We start from the raw sequence: 21,328 nt of genomic DNA on the forward strand, positions 1-21,328 counted from the left end.
TACATACTCGATGGGATTGAGATCCGGAGATCGTGCCGGTCAATCCATACGTTCAATATCCTCACTCTCTAAGAACTGTTCGGCAGCTACTGTGCGATGACATGGTGCATTGTCGTCCATGAAAAGGAACTGCGGACCCATAGTGCGTCTAAAAAGACGCACATATGGAAGAAGAATCTCGTTACAATAACGGGTCCCGTTGACTGAACCTGCGTCGAAGATGTGAAGGTCTGTACGACTACCAAGCATGATGCCTCCCCAAACGAGAACACCGCGACCTCCATACCTGTCCCTTTCAATGATGTTCGAGGGATGATTGCGGCTTCCCCGCTCTCTCCAGATGATTATGCGATGAGAATCGCTACTCAGACTGAATATGCTCTCATCAGTAAAGAGTACTCGTCCCCATTCATTGTCTCTCCGATTCCGGTGTTCCCGGCACCACAGAGAACGCCTTCTCCGATGGGCAGGCGTTAGAGGTACACACCGTATAGGGCGTCGTGCAAACAGTCCACCACCGTGCAGTCTTCTGGCCACGGTAAAACGCGATATTGTTCGTCCAGTCGCCTGTGTCGTGTGTCTAGTGATTTCTCCCGCTGTCTGCTGCCTGTTTCTTCTGGCCTGTAAGACAATATACTAGTCATCTGCGGGTGTGGTTCCCCTTGGGCCACCACTACTGAACCCCTGGATAGCTGTTCCTGTAGTTTGAAATTGTCTCCAAAGTCGTTAAACGATGCTGTGAGCAATTCCGAACTCTGCAGCCACACTTGTCACTGTGCCTTCCTCCAATTTCCCAATGATTCGACCTCAGGTAAAAGCATCCAGATGTCGTCTAACAGATTGTTTATTCGCCATTTCTCGCTGAGGCAGCAACTCGGTGTGATTTTAACTGCTATACAGCGTGCAATCTGTTTGCCAGAAATACTGATCTTACACCGACAACATGCTTTATACTACTCAGACACTCCCCCATTACGTCTGCCTGCATATCTGCGCATGTGCTACCGTACATCACCTTAGTTAATCTCCTGATTGGTCTTTCTCTCCGCTCTGCCTCTTTGTTCAGCTGATATGCTAATTTTTCGACTTCGTCCTTAATTTTTGTACACCAGTGTAGTTCGTGGTAGACAAAGAGGCACCAAAAATATTCCAACGAGTCTTAAACTTGTAATTCATCCACTGCATTGCGCCATTGAGTTTTAAGGGGCCCCCAAATTACTGTGGGTCTAGGGCCTCAATCATAGTTAGTTGGGCCTTGGTTGTGCACTTCCCTTTTTGTTTTCGATCAGGTGTTCTAAAAAGCCTATTTACTCATTTTTTGTGGCTATTAATTACTTATTTCAATACAAAACTAATATAGCGTCTCAGACTAACGATCATTTGGTGATACACTCTATAACAAAAAAATCGACGCACCAAGAAGGAGTGATCCGATTGAGACGAACATTGGTGGATAGGAAGACAATGTCACTGTTATAGCTTTTATAAAAAATGCAAATTTTTCTATTCATAAATTTTAAATAAGTATAAAAATATTCCTATTGTGATTTAATATTGTAATTTATCTGTTACACTTTTTGTTTAATTTCATGACTAAACAATGTCTACGTGTAATCTTTCCACTTAAATTGCGTAATTTGTTGACGGTTTCATATTTTTATTCTTAATTTTTTTTGAATGATTAAACAACATAATTTAAAGTTTTTTAACTTTGTATAGTGTACATAATCCATACATTATTACAATATTGCTGAAATCTCAGTTATATGCGCAATTAAAAAAACAAATCAGTTGGTTATTAAACAGTGTCTTTGTTTTTTTCCCCTTTTTTTGACTGTTGTTCTTTCTTTATCATCATACAACAGTCAAAAAAGAGAAGCATAACTACATCCGTTATAGATTGTACGCAGTACGATCCAAATTTTCGGGGACAAGCTGTATAAAACTTTACTCAGAATAGTTCACATTACCGAAGCACATCCACCTTCAAAGGGTCACCTTGAGGGACTATGTACTTCTGCAAGTGTTCATATAACTTTTGGAAACACTCCTGGAAGCCTTTTTTGCAACCTACTATGATGCAGCTTTATCTTCTCCTGACGGTAGAAAGCTGCGTCCATGCAAATGTTTTTTTGCTGGGAACAGGTAAGAGTCACACGGAGCTAAGTCCGACGAAACGTTATGTTATTTGTTTGTCATATCAGAGCATTGATTAATCAAACTGTGCATCCTCAACATGAAAGTCGCCTTCTTCCCCACGATGAAGTTAAAGCAGCAGCGTAAGATGCTGCAAAAAATGGCTGCCAGGAGTGCTTCTAAAAACTAAACGAACGTTGGCAGAAGTGCATAGTCGTTCAAGGTGATTATTTTGTAGATAGATGTGCTTCGGTAATGTGAACTATTCAGGGCAAGGTTTCATACTGCTTGTCCTCGAACTTTTAGATCATACTACGTACAAATGAGTTTTCAACTTACTATTTCATAACGTTTCTGAGTGACGCAAGTTTACGCGTATGAAGACATCACAAAAGAACTTGCGATAATCAACTGAGGAGCTGTTCAAAATGGATATTTTGGTCATCTATATGTTCTTTGGTACATATGTGTGTACAGATGTGCCGAAAAAACTTGTGAAGTTTAAATTGGGTGATTGTAGAATAGAAATTAGGTCGAAATTTGATTTTTTTTCTTTTTGTTTTTTTGATTACAAGTTCTTATTCGTAGAAAGGAAGCAAAGTGAAATGAATAAATGATCCTTTAAATCCCTGACAATCTTATCAATTTATTTCCGCTAGATTTATTTATTTTTTTTTGCCATCGGCCAACGGCATCGGCAATCGGCCATTTGGAGGAAAACAATCGGCAATCGGCCATCGGCCATCTTTAAACAATCGGCATCGGCCCATCGACCAAAAAATGCCATTGGTTCGAGTCCTAATGTTTAGTGATCTTATCCTTTTAAAACATTCTCCAGGAGAAGGGTTATGTTTGCGAAAATTTGAAAATGTGTTAATTCTTCTGGAAAATGTTCATCTATGTCATCCGAGTAATTTTTTTTAAATTCCAGAGCTAAGGAGCAACGACTTCTTTACGCAATTTTTTTTTAACTTTATGAGTTTTTGAGTTGATTTAAAAAAAATTTTTGAGCCCCTTCTTCCTTAAAGTTGAGAAAAAGTAAAATAAGCTTTTTTTTTTTTAAGTAAGGGAATTTAGACTAGGCCATTTTGGTGCCCAGGTCCACGGACCTGCCGGACCGTGCGTTAATCAGGCCCTGGGTTCGAAATTACTTTAAAAATGAAACCTAGGAATATTTTTACATAAAAATGAGAAAATCCGCAATTTTTTCTTTAAAACTCAAAAAAGGAGGACCTAGGGGCACGTGTTAATATTCATGGATTGACTTAGCAACGAAGGAGTGGAGGCCCCTAATCAGGGTTTGAAAAGATCATCATATTTTCGAAAATATCCGATACTTTGATATATATCCGAATATTTTGATATATATGTATATATCCGATATTTTCAACCCGTGAAAATTAGGATATTTTGTAAAAATTTTACTGGGGGGGGGGGGGGGCTCCGGGGCAGTAGTCCCGGCTTCCCTCCACTAAATCCGGCCCTACGCACACATAATATATAGAAACAGTTAAAATTTAAAAATAGAAAGAAACAAACCAAAAATGTTCTAAAGAATGGACCTCGCAAACTAAGTTGCTGGTCTACCCCCTGATAACGTATCAGTCCTTAGTTCCCTTATTTCATTTTGATATATTGACTTTCTCTTTTTATTGTATTTCAAGCATATGTATTGAGTGTGAGAATAAATAGAGACGTTATAGGTGTTTTACAATGTTTTAATTTAAAGAACAAAACAATTTAATACTAAAAATAAATGCAGTACAACATAAATGTTAGAATAAAAATACTTGATCAATCCTTTTTCAGTACAATGTGTTTGAAGATGTTTAATTTTTTGAAAATTAATTCTAAAGGAAAGAAACTGCTGAGATTTGTTTCAAAATGATAAAGAACTGATAATGGGAAAGAAAAATTAAAGATAGCTGCACTTACAGCAGGAAGGAATTTTGATATTGTCTCAAAAATCCTGTGTTACTGATGGAATGACTCTTAAAATAAAATCCCAAAATAGTACCTTATCCGGCGAGAACGGGTGCTACTCAGACGAATACGAGAACGCGCAAGGGGTGTCCTGCACCCCAGAGGAGAATTTTCATAATTTGCTATGCAAAAGTTTCGTTTTCACTGATTTTTTAAACTTTCTTGTGCCAAACATAATTATTACTTTAAACTTTGCAAAGCAACCCATTTTATAAGTGATTTTTGCAAAATTAAGGCAAAATTTTAAATTTATTTCATATAAATACTTAAATTAGTTGATGCAATCGGTAGACATGGCATTAGAATATTGTTTGCAAAAAACTTTTAAGCACTTCAAACAAGATTTTTTTTAGTCATTTACTTACTACCACAGAGATAACGGCACTTGTATGACACTTTTTTTTTTGAAGTTGGCTCAGTTGAAAAATTAATTCTCAAATTTAATTTTTGTTTGATGCTTGACATCACTCTCTGATCCGCATGGTTCTCGACAATTTTCACGGCCAAGTCTTTAATGAATGGTCTCCTCATTTTTAATACTTATTTGAAAATCTTTGATTAAGAGCAGCAAAACTCTGCAGTTGACTGTAGCTACGTTTAAAAGAGACAAAAATACCATTACTGGTCTTTTTTTTTCTTTTGAAATCCATACTGAGGAATAAGCAGCTAACCAATAAATGCCTTCTGTTAATCTTTGCTGATATCATTGACATTCTTTATTAAGTAAAATTATATCTAATATTTTCAATAGGTATTAGTAGACTTCATTATAAAATTCAGAATGCTTTCATCAAATGAAATTGACAATGATTCTGAAGGTGCTGAAATATTACTTGCATTCTTCGTATTTCCCAGAAGTTTCAAAATAATGTTCTTTTCTGGTGTCCTTACATTTGGACGATATTTTTCTGTCATGCCCTTTGTTTGATCATCTTTTCCAACGAAAAAAGTTTCATTTTTAAGACCAATTATTTCGTCATCTTCAGATAAATTCTCAGTTTCACTATCAGAAATATGGCAACAATAATTTAACACTAATCGGGCTCCTCATCAGACTCATTTATTGATTGATCATCTGTGGATATTTCATCCTACAGCTTTTGCAAATGTTTTATATCCTCATCTTATGTCATATAACACAATGTTTTCGACAAAAATCAGATATTCACAAGGACGCGCACGAGGGGTTTTACACCCCATATAAGGAATTCCAGGAAACCGCTACAGGAATGCACATAGTAAGCATACTCCTCAGTAGCAAGTGACCTTCAAACAAGCTACATTGAGTTTGATCCAATTTCAAATACGGAAACTTAAAAGTTCGAATAATAAAGTTCTGTGGGGTGTCTAACACCCCTTTCAGGGTGGCGACAGGAACTGAGAAAAAAAGTTCCCCGACTTTTCCCTGATTTCCCTGATTAAGTGCACCAAATTTCCCTGATTTACGTTACCAATGATAATGGTTTGCTTTCTTTGCTCTACTTGAAATCCATTGTATATTTGTATAAAATGCAGTATTTTGAACGTTTTAAGCTGTGTAAAGTTGTTGAACTAAAGATATATTTTCAAAAAATTTTACTTTTTTTAATAAAATGTTTAAAAAAATATATCAAGTCAATTTTTGGGGGGGGGGGGGGAACCTACAAAACAGTATATTAAATTTTTCTAAGAAAATAAAAAAAAAAAAAACTTCACTTCCAGAAACCACTTAGCATAAGAATTTTAAGAAACTATTAAAATTACTCTTAAAAACATATGTGTATTTAAGATAGAACTAAAAAGTAATTAAAGTTATTTTGAACTAAGTTTTCAAACAGTATAATAATTGTTGGAAGAATAACAAGTAATAGTGAAAGAATAGAAGTAATGTAGTTATTCTTATATAACTAATTGACATATTTATGCAAAACAGATGAAACCATTTGACATCCATTCATAGGGAGCTTTTCTCTAATCAAGAACATAGGTTTTAATGAATGAATACAGCATTTTAACAATAATAATAATAATAAAAAGATATTTACTTAAGTACACAAGTTAACTCTATTTAAAATGATTTCAGTATGTAACGAAAAAAAAAAGCTTCGATTGCTTTTGTAACAAACAACTTTGAAATGCAAGAAAAAAAAAGAAAGAAAAAATCAATTAGTTAATTTCAAAACATATAAAAGAATACAACTTGGTTATAAAATTAAAGAAGCACTTAAGTCTGAAGAAAAGAAAACCTTTATAATCTGCGGTGACAACAAATAGTATAATGGCAAAAAACAAAGTTTTTTTAATTGAAAGTTCAATTTTAGCAATTAAATTGAAAATGCAAAGAAGTGATTACTTTTAAGCTTTTATAGTATTAATTCAAAAACCAAAGATTTCTTCTTGAGATCTTGATTATAGTATGCTAATTACTTCAAGACAATGGAATAAAGGCAAAGAAGTTAAGGCATTAATGAAGGCTTCCTCTTTGCCTGTATGGTAAACAACCTAATAGACACAGAAGCAATCTTAGGAAGTTCATCCTGTGGTTAATAAGTAAGAATACATACTTTGACGTTTAGTAAAAAAGATGCACAAATATGCGGCAGTGTATAATCGCACCTCATTAATTTTACTTTTTTTTTAAACAGATAATTGGCGGAAAACGCGTAGGGAATTAGAATACTTAATTTTGTAAAGCAAAAAAAAAAAAAAAAAAAAATTTGCTTCATAAAATAAATTTTCCCTGATTTTTTGTTATTTTTTCAAAATTCCCTGATATTTCCCTAACTTTTCCCTGATTAATAAAGTTCCCTGACTTTTCCCTGATCTCCCTGATCTGTCGCCACCCTGCCCTTGTGTGTCCTTGCGGGTTAAAAAGAAGAAAATTTGAGCCTAAAAAAAGTAAAGATGTTTATATCTTTCAAAAGTGATTGTGTTTGAAAGAAAAAATATGTTTATTACATGTTTTTGCTTCATGTCAAAAAGTATACTTTAGAATACTTTTGACTTCCTTTGTACAGTTAGTTTTCAGATATTATTTAAAGTCTTGAAAAGTAATACCCCCCCCCCCTTTTAACAATGCAAAAAGGCAGAAAGCAAAAAAAAAAAAGAACAATCACAACTGTAATTGTTTAAAGTTCTTAGGTTGTGGTTTAAAACTAATCTGAATCAGATTCAGATGTTTCTAAGTTGATCTCTGGGTCAGAACTGTCAGAAGAATTGAGCAAATAATCTGTTTCTTGGGCAAGCCTTTCTTGACTTGTAGTAGGTTGTTGATTTTCAGATGTACAGTAGAACCTCTCAGTAAGGGACACTAAGGGGACCAGACATTTTGTCCCTTAAGTAGAGGTGTCCCTTATTCAGAGGTGGATGAATTGATGCATGCCATGTACTTAGTAGTATAATATCACAACAAACATTTACTATTAACACTTATGATTAAATACTGAAAATGTTTCATACATGCTAAATAAAATTCAATTACTCAAATTTCTAAATTTATATTTTTTTATTAATTAAAATTTAATTAAAAATTTTGTAATGGCAAAGTTTTGTTGCACACAGAAATAATTTTGAAGCAATTCATTAAATATATTTGCTTTATGTTATGCAATTTACTATGTAATACTATGTGAATTACAATAAATGTTAAAATTTTAAGTTTTATATACAAAGCTAATTAGTTGCTGTGCACTCTCCGTCGAACCCTCAACCTACTTGAATAAATTGTTAAGAGGGCAAATCATGTATGCTAATTCCAGCCAGTTTTTTTTTTAAACACATAATTTGTTTCCATCACATATGTTTATGTCAAACTTACCGCAATCAATTTTTAGAGGAAAAGTGAAACTTGAACTCCAGTAAAATTCTCCTTTTCTTATGCGCTTATACATAATTTCATGCATTTTTTTTTTTTTTTGCTTTTTAGCTGTCCCTTAAACAGAGTGTCCCTTAATTAGAGGTAAATACATGGAAGTCCCTATTCAAAGGGACTGGGACCAGAAAAAATGTCCCTTAAATAGAGGTGTCCCTTAATGGAGGTTCTACTGTAGTATGTATTTACCTTCCCACCCTACATCACTAATTGTGTGTATTAAAAATAGTTTGAATAAATTTTCATCATGAAGTACCAGGGAGCAAATGCAAATGAGCAAGGCAACAGAAAATGATATTTTGATTTTTTTTTTTTTTTCTTTGCTTATTAATGTGAAAACTGTTTCTATATTTGCCACGTTATCACTTAAACAGCAATAAAATAAATAATAATATCATACCCTTAATAACTTCTCAGTTTATTCTTCCAAACACCCCCCATGCTTCCTTTTCTTTTTCATTTTGGATATGACTAACCTAGATTGTGATTTTGAAATCCTGAAGTTCATCATTGAATTGCTTATACTTCTCCAATTACGACATTGAAAAGAAAGATTCTTTGGTTCATGGTATGTTTCTTTCATAAATTCATCAAGTCTTTCAATAAAAAATATTATAAACTGTGTAATACATATGTATGTATCAGTTCTACAAATTATTTAATATTTAGATTTTAAAAAAAAATTCCCATTCACTTTTTGCATATTTACCCAGGCCCCGGGACCTTACCCGCTGGGTATTTACCCGATCCACATCACTAACTGTGCGGCAAAAGAAAACCTTCAAATTGTGTCTGACATTTCGTTGGCTGATTCTTATGTAAAATGACCCCAGAATCCGAATATGACCTCTGTTTTCCCCCTATATGTACCAATTTTTTGAAAAAGCTCCCCCCCCTCCCAAGTTTTTTCAATTTTTCTTAGTTTCAGAGCTTTTTTTTTTTTTTGAAAGTTAAAGGAGCTTTATATTAACTGCTAACATAGTTTTGGCGGGCAAGAGAGGTTTAAAGTTCAAGATCATGGACACCAATAGCAAATGTGGGAACTTGGGGGAGTATACGCCCCCTCTAAAAAAATAGAAAAATCATTTAGAACCATCTTTTTATTCTGCTTTTAAAAAAAAGATGTTTTAAAAAAAAGTTTCGGTGTAGAATGAGAGTATAAGACATGTTTTTATGACTCTCATCTCCAAAAGACATTCTTCTGGGTAATTCTTATGTAAAATGACCCCTTATTTCCAAATATACCCCTCTTTTTTAGAACCTCCCCTCCTCCTCTGATGTAGAGCCATTTTTTATTTGGAGGGGGAAAAGCAATAATTAAACATTATTCTGAATGACTAGAGATGTGCAAAGCTCAAAATCTTGTGCATATGTAACAAAAAAGAAAACTTGCCCACCCCCCCTCCCAAATAAAAAAAGGGGTTGCTTTTCTACAAAAATCAGTTTGTGTAAGAGGAAAATAGAGATCATATTCGGATTCGGGTATTGGGATTAGGGGACAACTTGCAGAAGAATCAGCCGGAATAGCCTCAGAAGCATTTAAGTTTTTTTTTTTTTGCTGCACAGTGTTTGGGGGGAGGGGGGCAAGTTTTCTTTTTTACTACATATGCACATTTTGAGCTTTGCACTTCTCTAGTCATTCAAAATAATGTTTACGGTTATTGTAACACTCTTTTCCCCCTCCAAATTAAAAAAAACGGCTCTGAATCAGAGGAGGTGGGAGGGGGGGTCTAAAAAAGGGCGTGATGGGGGAATAGGTGGTCGTATTTGGAAACAAGGGGTCAGTTTACATAACTAGCCAGAAGAATGTCTTTTTGAATGAAGAGCTGCAATTTAACTCGTATGCAACGTGCGACATTCACAAGGTACAGTAAAACCCCTCCTAAAGGACACCTCTTAAGTGTGGACGTGGACATGCCTCTTATGCGGACAATTTTTAACTCCCCGATTCCAAGGCAAATAACATTACTAAACCCCTGTCCTGCAGACACCCTTCTATTGCGAACAAAAAAATTTGCCCCGTTAGTGTCCGCATTAGAAGAATTTTACTGTAGTTTTTTTTTCTTAATTTTTTTTACATCCTGACAATTTTTTTGGACATTGAGTCATAGAAGCGAGTCTTATACAGGGGTAGAAGTGATCGACTTGTCAAATATAGGACATTTTCCACAAAAAATATAGGACAAATATAGGACACATTATATGAATAGTTTCGCTATGAAAAATAAATAATACATACATATTATTTATTTATTCTTATCAATGATTTTGTTTAAAAAAAAAACCCTCAAACAAAATTATAACTTACACCTGAAATGACTTTCCTGTAGTTGAAAGAATAATTTTTGAAAAAAGTGTACTTTGTAGACAAAAAAAAGAACAAAGTGAAATTTATTGATAATTAACACAGCAACTCACACTTTTTGCAGGGATAGAAGCCTCATAAACATAGCTTACATAAATAAATAAAAACCGTCTTTGTAGTGAGAACTAACAGGAAATAACCAATGCTTTGTAGCACAAATATATAGATATTTCGTTCCATAAAATTCCACAAAAAGAAAAGATTGCAAAAGACTATTAGAACATTCCGATCAGAAATTCCACTGAACACAAAAATATACCGGCGAAAACCAAAAACCGAAAAAAACCACGCTGGAAAACGAAACAAACTGATGTTGCCCCAACGCAAAATTTATAAACCAACTTCAGAATTCGTTCTCGAAACTCCACCCACTACAGTGACGTCATATTGCTGTAGCCAATGAGAGAAGATGCCTGTTGCAGGATTTAGTGAGTTGCGTTTTTTAATTTAAAATTTGTTTGCACACGTACTTTCGACGAAAAATCCGAAGTCAGATAGTTTATTTACTGTTGTTTTAAAAAAAGAAATTGGATAAAAAAACAGGAATATAGGAAATATAGGACATTTTCCAAAAATATAGGAAATATAGGACGATTTTCATACTTTTTTTGAAAATATAGGAAATATAGGATATATAGGACCACTTCGACCCCTGCTTATACTCTCATTCTGCACCAATTTTTTTTTAACAAACATCTTTTTTAAAAAATCAGAATAAAAAGATCGTTTTTTTGTGATTTTTCTAATATTTTGGGAGGATACACCCTCCCCCTTTAAGTTCACCTTTTTGCGATCAGTGTCCATGATCTTGAACTTTGAACCTTTCTTGCCCCCTAAAACTAGGATAGCATTTAATATAAAGCTCCTTTAACCCCCCCCCCAAAAAAACAAATAATAATAATAATTGCTCTGAAAATAAGGAAAATTGAAAAAACTTGGGGGGTCTTTAAAACAAAATTGATATGTATAGTGGGAAAACGGAGGTCGTATTCTGATTCAGGGGGTCGTTTTTCATAAGAATCAGCCGACAAAATGTCAGAAGCATTTTGTAGGTTTTTTTTTGCTGCACAGTGTTATTATTAATTCACAATCTTAAAAATATTCTAAAATTAAATTGCTTAAAAAGGCTTTATATAATTTTTTTTTTTCACAATTTGTAAAGCATTTTGAAACTCCAAAGCATTTTCTTATCAAGTTTTCTAATTGTTTGCTAGTGAAAAAGTAATTATTTTACTACCTTAAAAATGAGATAAGCCTGCCTGATACTTTATTTTTTTTTCAATAATAATTATCTTTCAAATGTTGTAACTTTTAAAGACTTTTGTCTCTGCAAACTAATTTGCTTAAATATTGCAATAATATTAAAATATTTCAAGATGAAATAAAAGTAACTATTGTCTGACTACGAATTGTATGGAAAGACAAACATACGTTTTACAGCTGGAAATGGAGGAATCTATTATTTTTTGCCGATGTCAGCTTTTGCAGAAGTAGAGTCTCATTCAAATGAGCAGAATACGTGCATCAAATTTTTACTTTTCCACCTTATTCTCATAGATTCGTCTTATCTGGACATTTGAAAATTCCATGCAATCCGTGGTTGGACAGTAATAACACAAAAGCATGGTATGAAAACTTCAAATTCAAAATACTACTAACCATTCAAAACATATGCAGGAGATTGAGCTATTGTGTAGATCACTCGAGATTTGATACATACACCAGTTGCGTTTTCTTCATTTCCCGCCATCCAATCAAATTGATAGATCTAGAAATGTTATTATGGATGCATATCATATGAAACTGAGAGGGTCAATAAATTTATAAATAATCACATATAATGCCTGGTTAACCATAATACCTATATGTGCAGAATGAAAAAAAAAAAAAAAAAACTAGAGCTGGTTTAAAACTTCTTGAAAATGGTTTAAGTTGGAGTTATGCAAATTTTGATGAACACAATTAAAAATATGAAAGAAGATAAAACACGGCACATTTTTAAAAATACATTTTGTACGGGTAACTAAGGGTTTAAACCTTTATCTCATAATATCACTTTCCTTGTTTTTGACTTATTTTTAAAACAACAGGTTTTTCATTAAATACACTCAATCCTGTTTTTGTGCAGTCTTTTTTTTTTTTTTTTTTTTTTTTTTTTTTTTTTTTTTTTTTTTCAGTATATGAAAATTTCAATCAGATTGGGACTCAATTGATGAAGTTATTTGTAAAACAAACAAAAATTTTTTATGTGATTTTTTTTGAATAGTCCCTATTCACAGCACAAAAACAGGTTTGAGTGCAAGTTAGAGGTATGCCATTCGGATAATAAGAATTTAATATTGCACATTGAAGAACTAAACTCAAGGGTCAATATAATTACACTAACTTCAGGCATAAGATTTGATTAGAAATACTGAAATATTTAACCACACATAACAGAACAAATAAAGCTCTAGACTAGGAATTCTGAATAGTAGCCACTGGGTATCAGAGTCACAAAAAATGGTAGCCACTTTTAAGTTTTAATAGTCATTTTTAAAAATATATATTGTTGGCTCAGAGCAACAGTAAGACATTTAGTCCCAAGAATAACACTAAGATATCCTACTGTTGCTCTGAGGCGACATTATTTTCAGCACAAAAAAATAAATAACCTTAAGGGAGTTATTCCGAATTACATTGCTAAGGTGGAGTCTACTGATGCGCTGAACCTCTCAGGATTGGAAGCATGTTTTCGAAGCATGATATACGATATGAATTTTTGCATAAAAAGAAACACATGGTTGCCACTTTTGGCGACTAAGACTTGATTTTTCGGTAGCCATTTTCAATGAAATGGTCCCCAGTAGGCAACTGCAAACCGTTAATCTAGAGCAGTGATTCCCAACCTTTCCCACCTTACGAACCCCTTCCAAACTCCAAAAGAAATTGGCGAACCCCTTGGGTACTAGGTAATAAATAACAAACAGAAGAGAAAAAAAACGCGCGCACACACAACTACACTTAGACAATAAAATTGGTGAAATTTTTTTTTGTTTGTTTGATGCTTCTGCATAGTTAATAACAAGAACGAAAACTTAATTGCAAAATATAGAATTACAAATGTTGCTACAAATTAAAATGATCGCTAAAAATAAATGCAAAGCAAATTCACCAAAAAAAAAAAACACTGATTATTCTGTGTTAAGCTTCAATCAACTTGAAAAAATTATGAAAATGTGATATTTGTGGAACAAAGAGGCTCAAAAAAGTTTGGCCGAAATTTTTCTCACCTTAAGAGGTACATTTATCTCTATTATAACAAAATCATAAGTCAATTAAAGAATGATTTTTGAAATACCTTTCAGGGAACTCTCAGATTAACTAAATGAACTTTCATTCTTACAGTAAAATGAGAAAGATCTAGGTTTAAGTTTTCTTGGAAAGGATTACGAGCCTAACTGTTTGATAAAGATTTACTGCTTACATTAATCGTTTGATTGCTGAATAATTTTCTGGAAATTATGGTGCGGAGTAAACCAAGTATAAAGAAAAAATAATAGAAGCATCTATTTTCAATATACACATTTATTCTAATTTTTACACAAAAGGTAATTTTTAACAAAACAAATATTGTTTAGCTCACTCACTACAAAAGAAATTTTCTACACAAACTTCATGAATTCCTTATTTACATATAGCGCAAATTAAGTTGCATGGTTAAATTCCGTTGTTTTTTTTTTTTTTCCTAAACCGCAAAACTATAACTAACGAAAATTTTCTGTAGTAATTAATTTTTTATACTTCCTGTGGTATTTTTGGGTTGCAAGTCATTCTTTCCCTTTTTGGACCAATAAATCTCAAAGTAAATTGTAGTCTATGTAGTGTGAAAATCATAGCGACAAACAACAGTGTGATCACACTTCTATGCATTTTTGACTCAACACAAAAGAAGAGCGATAGCTCTTCATCAGACTCAAATGGTGAAGAAACTAAACATCAAAATATTTTAGACGCTGGTATATGCTCCATGCATTGTTTTCATCAAGTTTAATCAATCTTTCCAATTAAAAGATTCTAAGGAAACAAACGCTTTCAAATTCCTTTATCTGAGGACATTGTATTCAAAAGTAGAGCTTTTTGAGCATGGCTTCAAGGCTATTGCCTATCATTGTCAATAGAAGCACTAAAACTGGCACTTTGCAATGACAGACTAAATTATTTAAATGTAAAATATGCCAGGAAGTGTGCAAATATTTTCAATCTAAGAGTGTCAAATGTAAGAGAGACAAATGAATAAAAAAGGAGTAAAATTTGCTTGAAGCTGCTTGAGCATGAAACTTCAACAGGCAATCAAAAACAGGCATGTTAAAACTCCGTCATTACTATTTTTTTAAACCCCTGAAGTTCGCAAACCACCAGTTGGGAACCGCTGATCTAGAGCTTTAAGAACAAAATATTATGAACAATACTTTTTATTTTAAAAAAAGATGGAAATTAAAAAATACAGTTAAAGAAGATTAATAATATTAAACGTTAACTTCTTCATGAGCATAGTTATAATTAAATGAATACATAACTTGTAATTGATTGGCATCTGAAGAACATTAGTAGTTTTGAATGAAATTAAGCAAGTTCTAATAGCTTGCAGGTATATAATAGCAATATATATCGTCGCTTCAGAGCAACAGTAGGATATTTAATCCCAGAAATAACATTAAGATATCTTACTGTTGCTCTGAGGAGACGATATGCTGATCTAATAATTCCAAACTGAGCAAAATAAAAATATTTATTATATGACAAATAACCTGATTTTGAACATCTCCAGTACAGTTCCCTCGCACAAGGTCTGGCACTTCAGTCCCCGTCAAGTAAGCCAAGAGATAACGAGTATAAAGAGTTATGGCATTAGCTTTTGATGGACCCCCACTATCCACACTTACATACAAGGGATAAGGCTCCACCCCTAAAAATTTATTTGAAAACATTATGAAATACATTATAGATTGAAGGGAATGTAATGTACTGTTACCTTTAATTACAATTCATCTATTACTCTTATCAACTTCTTTGATATGGTTCCGGATCATTTAAGAAGAATATAAATGATTTCAGAAATAATAGGGAAAGAGATCCACTAATCAAAATAATTAAGGGAGCACATGGTTTTAACCAAATTGCACAATCCGAAAACTAATGTCAAACAAAGTCTCCATGTTTTAAAGAGTGGTAAAAAACATTAGGATAAACTTTCGAATGCAATTCAACATTTTTGTGGTCGAAAACTAGAGAAAGGATATAGAGTAGGTGTAGAAATCTTGATTTTGCAGTAATCCATTTATTTTTCACTGTCTGATTGGTGAAATTCAACTGTTGGAATTTTATTCAGAAAAAAGGCGACTGGAAAATGACAATACAACATCACTTACCAGAATTAAGGACTTGGTGTATCATCGAGACTGGAATCCGGGCAACATAAAGAAGTATAACGATGTAAGCGATGTTGGAGGGACAAAAACTATCACTACAAGACCATAATTGATTTCAAGAAACTGGGAATGTGAGACAACAGAACAAGATTGTCCAATTGTTATCGCAGCAAATGACGATCCTTAAATCCTGTTAACAGCTAGTCAAGACAGAACAGCCTATGTTACTCTGCAGTGAAAACAGTCAGTTTGGCCAAAGGGGGAAGGTTGAATGACAAAATAGGCTTCATCAGGGTGGTTTGTATGTACGTACACCAATGTTTTGTATTATGCTGGCAGCAGGACACCATATGGATTGAAGAAGGTGGGCTGCTGAGAATCGAGCTTAAATTCAAAGTGATTGAAGTCGACTACTGTTCGCTGACGAGTCCAGAGTCCATTCATAGGCATCATAGGCATGTGACATCAGGCATGTTTTGGTACAGCAAGAAGGTGGCACTCGAAATAAACAAAGTTGGTTCGAGAAAGCTCACATTACAGATAAGGTGGTATGAGAGTATAGGTTGGTATCAGCACAGGCAGAAATACAGACCTGAAAATCATTCGGAATAGCAGCATGATGTCCCAAAGGTCTTCATATGAGGTTCTGAAACCTCATGTTATATTACATGTTGCAGCAATAGATGATTCTCTTTTTATTAAGGCATCATAGTGCCAGACATCATACAGCTCATCTTGGAGAGAACTTTCTTGAAGTGTAAATAACATAACACATGGAGTGGCCAAAATGCTCTCCTGATCTCAATGTTCAGGAGAATGTTCTCCAGAGCATGGTTGGAGCAAGTTCAGACAATATTTTTTTTACTGTTCCAAGGGGTTAAAGTTCTCCAGCAGTGTAACTAAGGGGTCTAATGCCCTTGGCAAACTAAAGAAATTGCGCCCCCCCCCCCCGGCCCCTGGGTCGCTTACGTGGAAAGTCACCGCAGGTCATTGTGACCATAAAAAAAAAAATTTTTTGGAAACATTGGATTTGACAAATAGGAGGCAACATTGTAATTTTTTCTTATTTTCTTTTTTAGTAATTGTTCTCAATGATGCCCAACAATCCTTCTCAGTAGATATTATGTATATGTATGTATGTATGTATGTATGTATGTACATATATATATATATATATATATATATATATATATATATATATATATATATATATATATATATATATTAGGGTGGTCCTTACTTGTATGGGGGAAAAAATTCAGAATTCAACAACATTAGGTGACGCCCCCTAGTATTGTAACACTTTAATAAAAAGTTATCTGTGCAAAATTTGAACTTGATCGGTCAATAATAACATGTGCTCCTAGGGCACTGAACTTTAACACTTTTGATAATTTCCCACAATTCGAGTTTTTACTTCATACCCCATACATTGTTTCTCCTAGGTTTGCTAAATGTTTTTACAGTGAGGTAGCATTAAAATTAATCTTTTTAATTACTTCATACATTGAAGGATTTTACATTGAATAAGAATGAAATAGTGCTTTAGAAACTTACCCTAATCGTACACTTTTCTCAATGTATCTCAATCATTGTATTTTTTTCCCGATAGTCTTGGACTGTCTGTAAAATAAATTGCTTTTGTGACTCATATTTGGTAAATTTATTGTGAAATTCTTCGATTAATTGTGCTCCTCTTTTAGTTGTATCATCCACAACTTTCAGCACTTTAAAAATATCTCTTCCCTTTAAATAGCTTTCTTCATTTTGCCATGAATCAGGATCAAATAGGAAAACAGCTTTTGGTTTTTGTAACTTATCAAACAGTTTTATTGACTTGTAATTGATTCTATAAAGAGGAAGATTTTTACTAAGAAAGTATTCCAAGTCATCTAATGTTACCTGAATTTTTTTATACAGTCGTCAGACACGTCTCCCTTATCAGCAAACATGTTTTTTGAAGCAGTCTTTTCCTACCTTCAAAGTTAATTCCTTCATCTGATCAAAGCTACTACGTTCATTCCCTAAATACCATAAGTGATTTATGAATTTTCCAATCCCTGCTTCTGCTTCATGTTTGTCATCATTTTATACATTGCTAGTTTTTTTAGACACATTATATTATTTAAAGGAGCCTAGATTGGGCTTCTGCGAAAAACTATGTCTTCATACAGCATTTAACTGCAAAACAACGTTGTAAAACAGCATTTATGGCTTATGGGCTTATTCTTCATGTAAGGTCAATTTAAATTGTTTCCTAAATATATTAACTTTCAGACAATAAATTCCTTTTGCCACCCATCTGGCCCAAGGATAAACTCCAGGTTGTCGAAAATGTATCCCTGTAGGAGGGACTTCAATAGGAAATATTATTACAAGTTATGAGAATTCTCTGCAATCTTTCACAATTCTGCTTTTTACGAACAATAATAAGTCATCAACTTCCTCTTATAGAATTTAAGTGGTATGTGTACTTGATTGAAATGTTATAAGTACTGAATGATGGGAATCTTTCCACAAAATTTTGAAGCACTTAAATAATGGAATATTGGGTCTGGAACTAAGAAAGGAGAGAAATTCTTTAAAGACACACCCTGCAGTACGATTTCAAGTGCTTGATGATGGCAATCCAAATGCAATATATCACCGTTCCGTTTTTGCTCAAAAAAATTGCATGCACAATTTATATGGCTGGTATTGCAAGTCATTGTATCAAACACTACAGCTTGAACAGTTATCAATAAAGAGCAATCATCCAAGATATCATATACAACTGAAGAAATGTTTCAGGAATTCCGAGTGGCTGTTCAACATTGGGACCTGAAGTTATCACGGTATGCCAATCAGCTTTTTTTTTCTAGTTACCTCCGGATATAGCGTTGTATCCCAGTGAATAACTAAAAAATCTAAATTCAAATTCATGAAATTTGATTTTACCGCTCGAAGATTTTCTCTTGCTCTCTTAAGGGATGTACGATTGATCACAAGGTCATTTGAATTTAAATTTATGGCATCTAAACGTAGGCTGTTAATAAATGAAGAACATCTTTTTCCCTAATATGGCATTTGTCTAACTGTGATGAAAGGCAAGCAGATATCAGTAGTTGTCAAGCTTTTTTGCGTTGTGGTAGACCAGGTATAGAAAAAAGGTTCAATAGGTTAGGATAGATACCCATTTTGGTTTCTAAATCTTGTAAATTGAAAGAAGAATTTGATGTAAATAAAGGACTATATACTGAAATAGAAGAAAATTAATTTAAAGTATAGATTTTTACATTATTTCAATCTGGAATTTTTGAAAATTTATATTTTAGGTACGGAAAATCTAGTATATTTTTATGTTAAAGTAATCGAGGATTTTTTAAAATTTATATTTTAAAAATTTAAAATTACACAAACATTTAAGTACATTGTAACTAAAGAACAGCGAATTAAAATATAAGGTGATTTGTTGTTGTCAAAGATCATTCATTGATGTCCTAGGTCACTCATTAATGGCCTTTAGAATCCCTTGTGTCCATCTTGGTGGAAAGAAATGATCCACTGCCGCTTGGTTTGAAATGAGCACAGAAGAGCTATATGCCTGACACAAGGCCATTGGTGCACATGTACCCTCTGTAACATGTAAAATTTTACAGAATGAAAGTGAGAGAATGGCCGGTCTGGAAGTAGCAACACCTATTGAGGTTCAAAATTACTTTAAACATGGAACGCTAGAATATTTTTACATAAAACTGAGAAAAGTCGCAATTTTTTCTTCGAAACTCAAATAAAGGGGCCCTAGGGGCATGTGTTAATATTGCAAGGATCATTTATTTGTATAATGGAACAAATTGAGGGGGCGTCTCGTAAAATATCTACAACTTCAAAAAGAATGTCCACCCTAATATATATATATATATATATATACATATATACACACCCTCTAGCTCTTTTTCTTGCGAGTTTAAAAAAAAAGAAATTTTAAAGCCATTTTCAAATTATTTGATCAAAAACAAATAATAATAATAATAATAATAATAATAATAATAATAAAATAAATAAATCAGTCGAAATGTCGCCCCCTCGGCTGCTGCTCCCCTGTCAAGAACCGCTCCTGCTAACCCCTAGTTACGCTGCTGAAGCTCTCACAGAAATGTTTTTTGCAGTACTGTATCTTGCTACACATGTAATACTCCTTGCAAGGCTACAAGGCTACTTTACTAAAGTTTCTTCACTTTTGTGCTTGCTCCCCTAATTTTTTTGAACAGTGCATTTTTAAAGATAGTTAAAATAAAGGATTTGGAAGAAAAAAAAAGGGAGAGAGAGAAAAAAAGAGAAAGAAACTTTATCAATTTAATGATGTAACTATCGACTTAACTACAGAGTGAAAATTCAAATAAAATTAACTACAATGAAATCAAAATAGAGGGATATATTTTTGGTACACAATGAGTTGACTTTTTCTTACACTGCATATGCGCTACAATGGATGCAAAATTATGGAATGGCTTCATTTATGAACATTTTAAACTGAATTTGTACTCGTTTCAAATAACAAGAATTTAAGACATTTGTTAATGGTCTTGCAATACACTAACATTATGCATTTTGAATGGGTTTTTTTCTGCATGGAAGTGCAGCAATCATCTATTTGCCTTAACTTTCAGAGTTAAGGCAAATAGATGAATCTCCTTCAGAAATATTCAAAACTATGAAGGCAATTCTAAAACTTTGAAACAACAGCATTTTTCTTTTTCTTTTTTTAAATTTACAAATGTTTAAATTTTTTACACAGAAAATATTTAATAAATGATCAATGTAATAAACACTTTGTCATGAATAATATCATACTGATGCACTCAACTAGATTGATTTTAAGTATGAACATATTACAAAGAGCAGGGGGGAAAGCAATCTCAATCATTTTATTTCTAGGAATTCATTTTAGTATTTTTAATCAATTAAAATAGAATTAACCTTTTTACTTACTTAACCTCTCTGTCATTAAAGGATCAGCAATTTGTCTGAATAATGGGCAAGATGCATTTTGCAAGTAACAATCTAATAGGCCAGAGACCTGTATAAGGAAATCAGCAATTAAGCTTTATTTCTTACTAAATACCAAAATAATAATAATAATAAATGAAATAATACAGAGCAAAAAGTAATCCTTACAATCTTGCACATGCAAAAAGTTATACATAATTATAGTGTACAATATTTGTTTGATCTTAGCGCTCCAAACCAGTCTAAATTGTTTGCAGATTTTCTCCAAGCTGCTTTTAGAAAGTCCTTCTTCAGCTTGCAAATTAATTGCAAGCATTAATTGTACTGGTTCAACACCAGTTCATTTGCACTATTATGAACAAACCTTTTTACATCAGAAAATCTTGATATCTTGATTTCCAGGTTGTTTATCAACTATTTTTCTTACAGATATACTATAGCTTTATAATACTAAAAGACCTTTTTCTTTTCTGCACTGGGTCTTAAATTCAACTAGTGGAAACTGATAATTCAAAATGCTATCCAACGTTCAAACGTTGTTTGAATTTTAATGATTTGGTTTCTTTCAGCAGTTTTTTATTTTGGCAAATCATA

At 33.1% G+C, this 21,328-nt stretch overlaps 1 protein-coding gene across 1 annotated transcript in view; it reads right to left on the bottom strand.

The window, feature by feature from the left end:
- LOC129229553 (nicastrin-like) overlaps positions 1–21,328 on the bottom strand; it is a 60,176-nt gene that overhangs the window by 8,656 nt on the left and 30,192 nt on the right. The window contains exons 12-14 of the mRNA XM_054863881.1: positions 20,717–20,804; positions 15,125–15,282; positions 11,994–12,102 (exon numbers count right to left, since the gene is read on the bottom strand). Coding sequence (XP_054719856.1) covers positions 11,994–12,102; positions 15,125–15,282; positions 20,717–20,804 — 355 coding nt within the window. The remainder of the gene's footprint in view (positions 1–11,993; positions 12,103–15,124; positions 15,283–20,716; positions 20,805–21,328) is intronic.

This window comes from Uloborus diversus, chromosome 1 (assembly GCF_026930045.1).
Source record: "Uloborus diversus isolate 005 chromosome 1, Udiv.v.3.1, whole genome shotgun sequence".
Classification (NCBI taxonomy): domain Eukaryota; kingdom Metazoa; phylum Arthropoda; class Arachnida; order Araneae; family Uloboridae; genus Uloborus; species Uloborus diversus.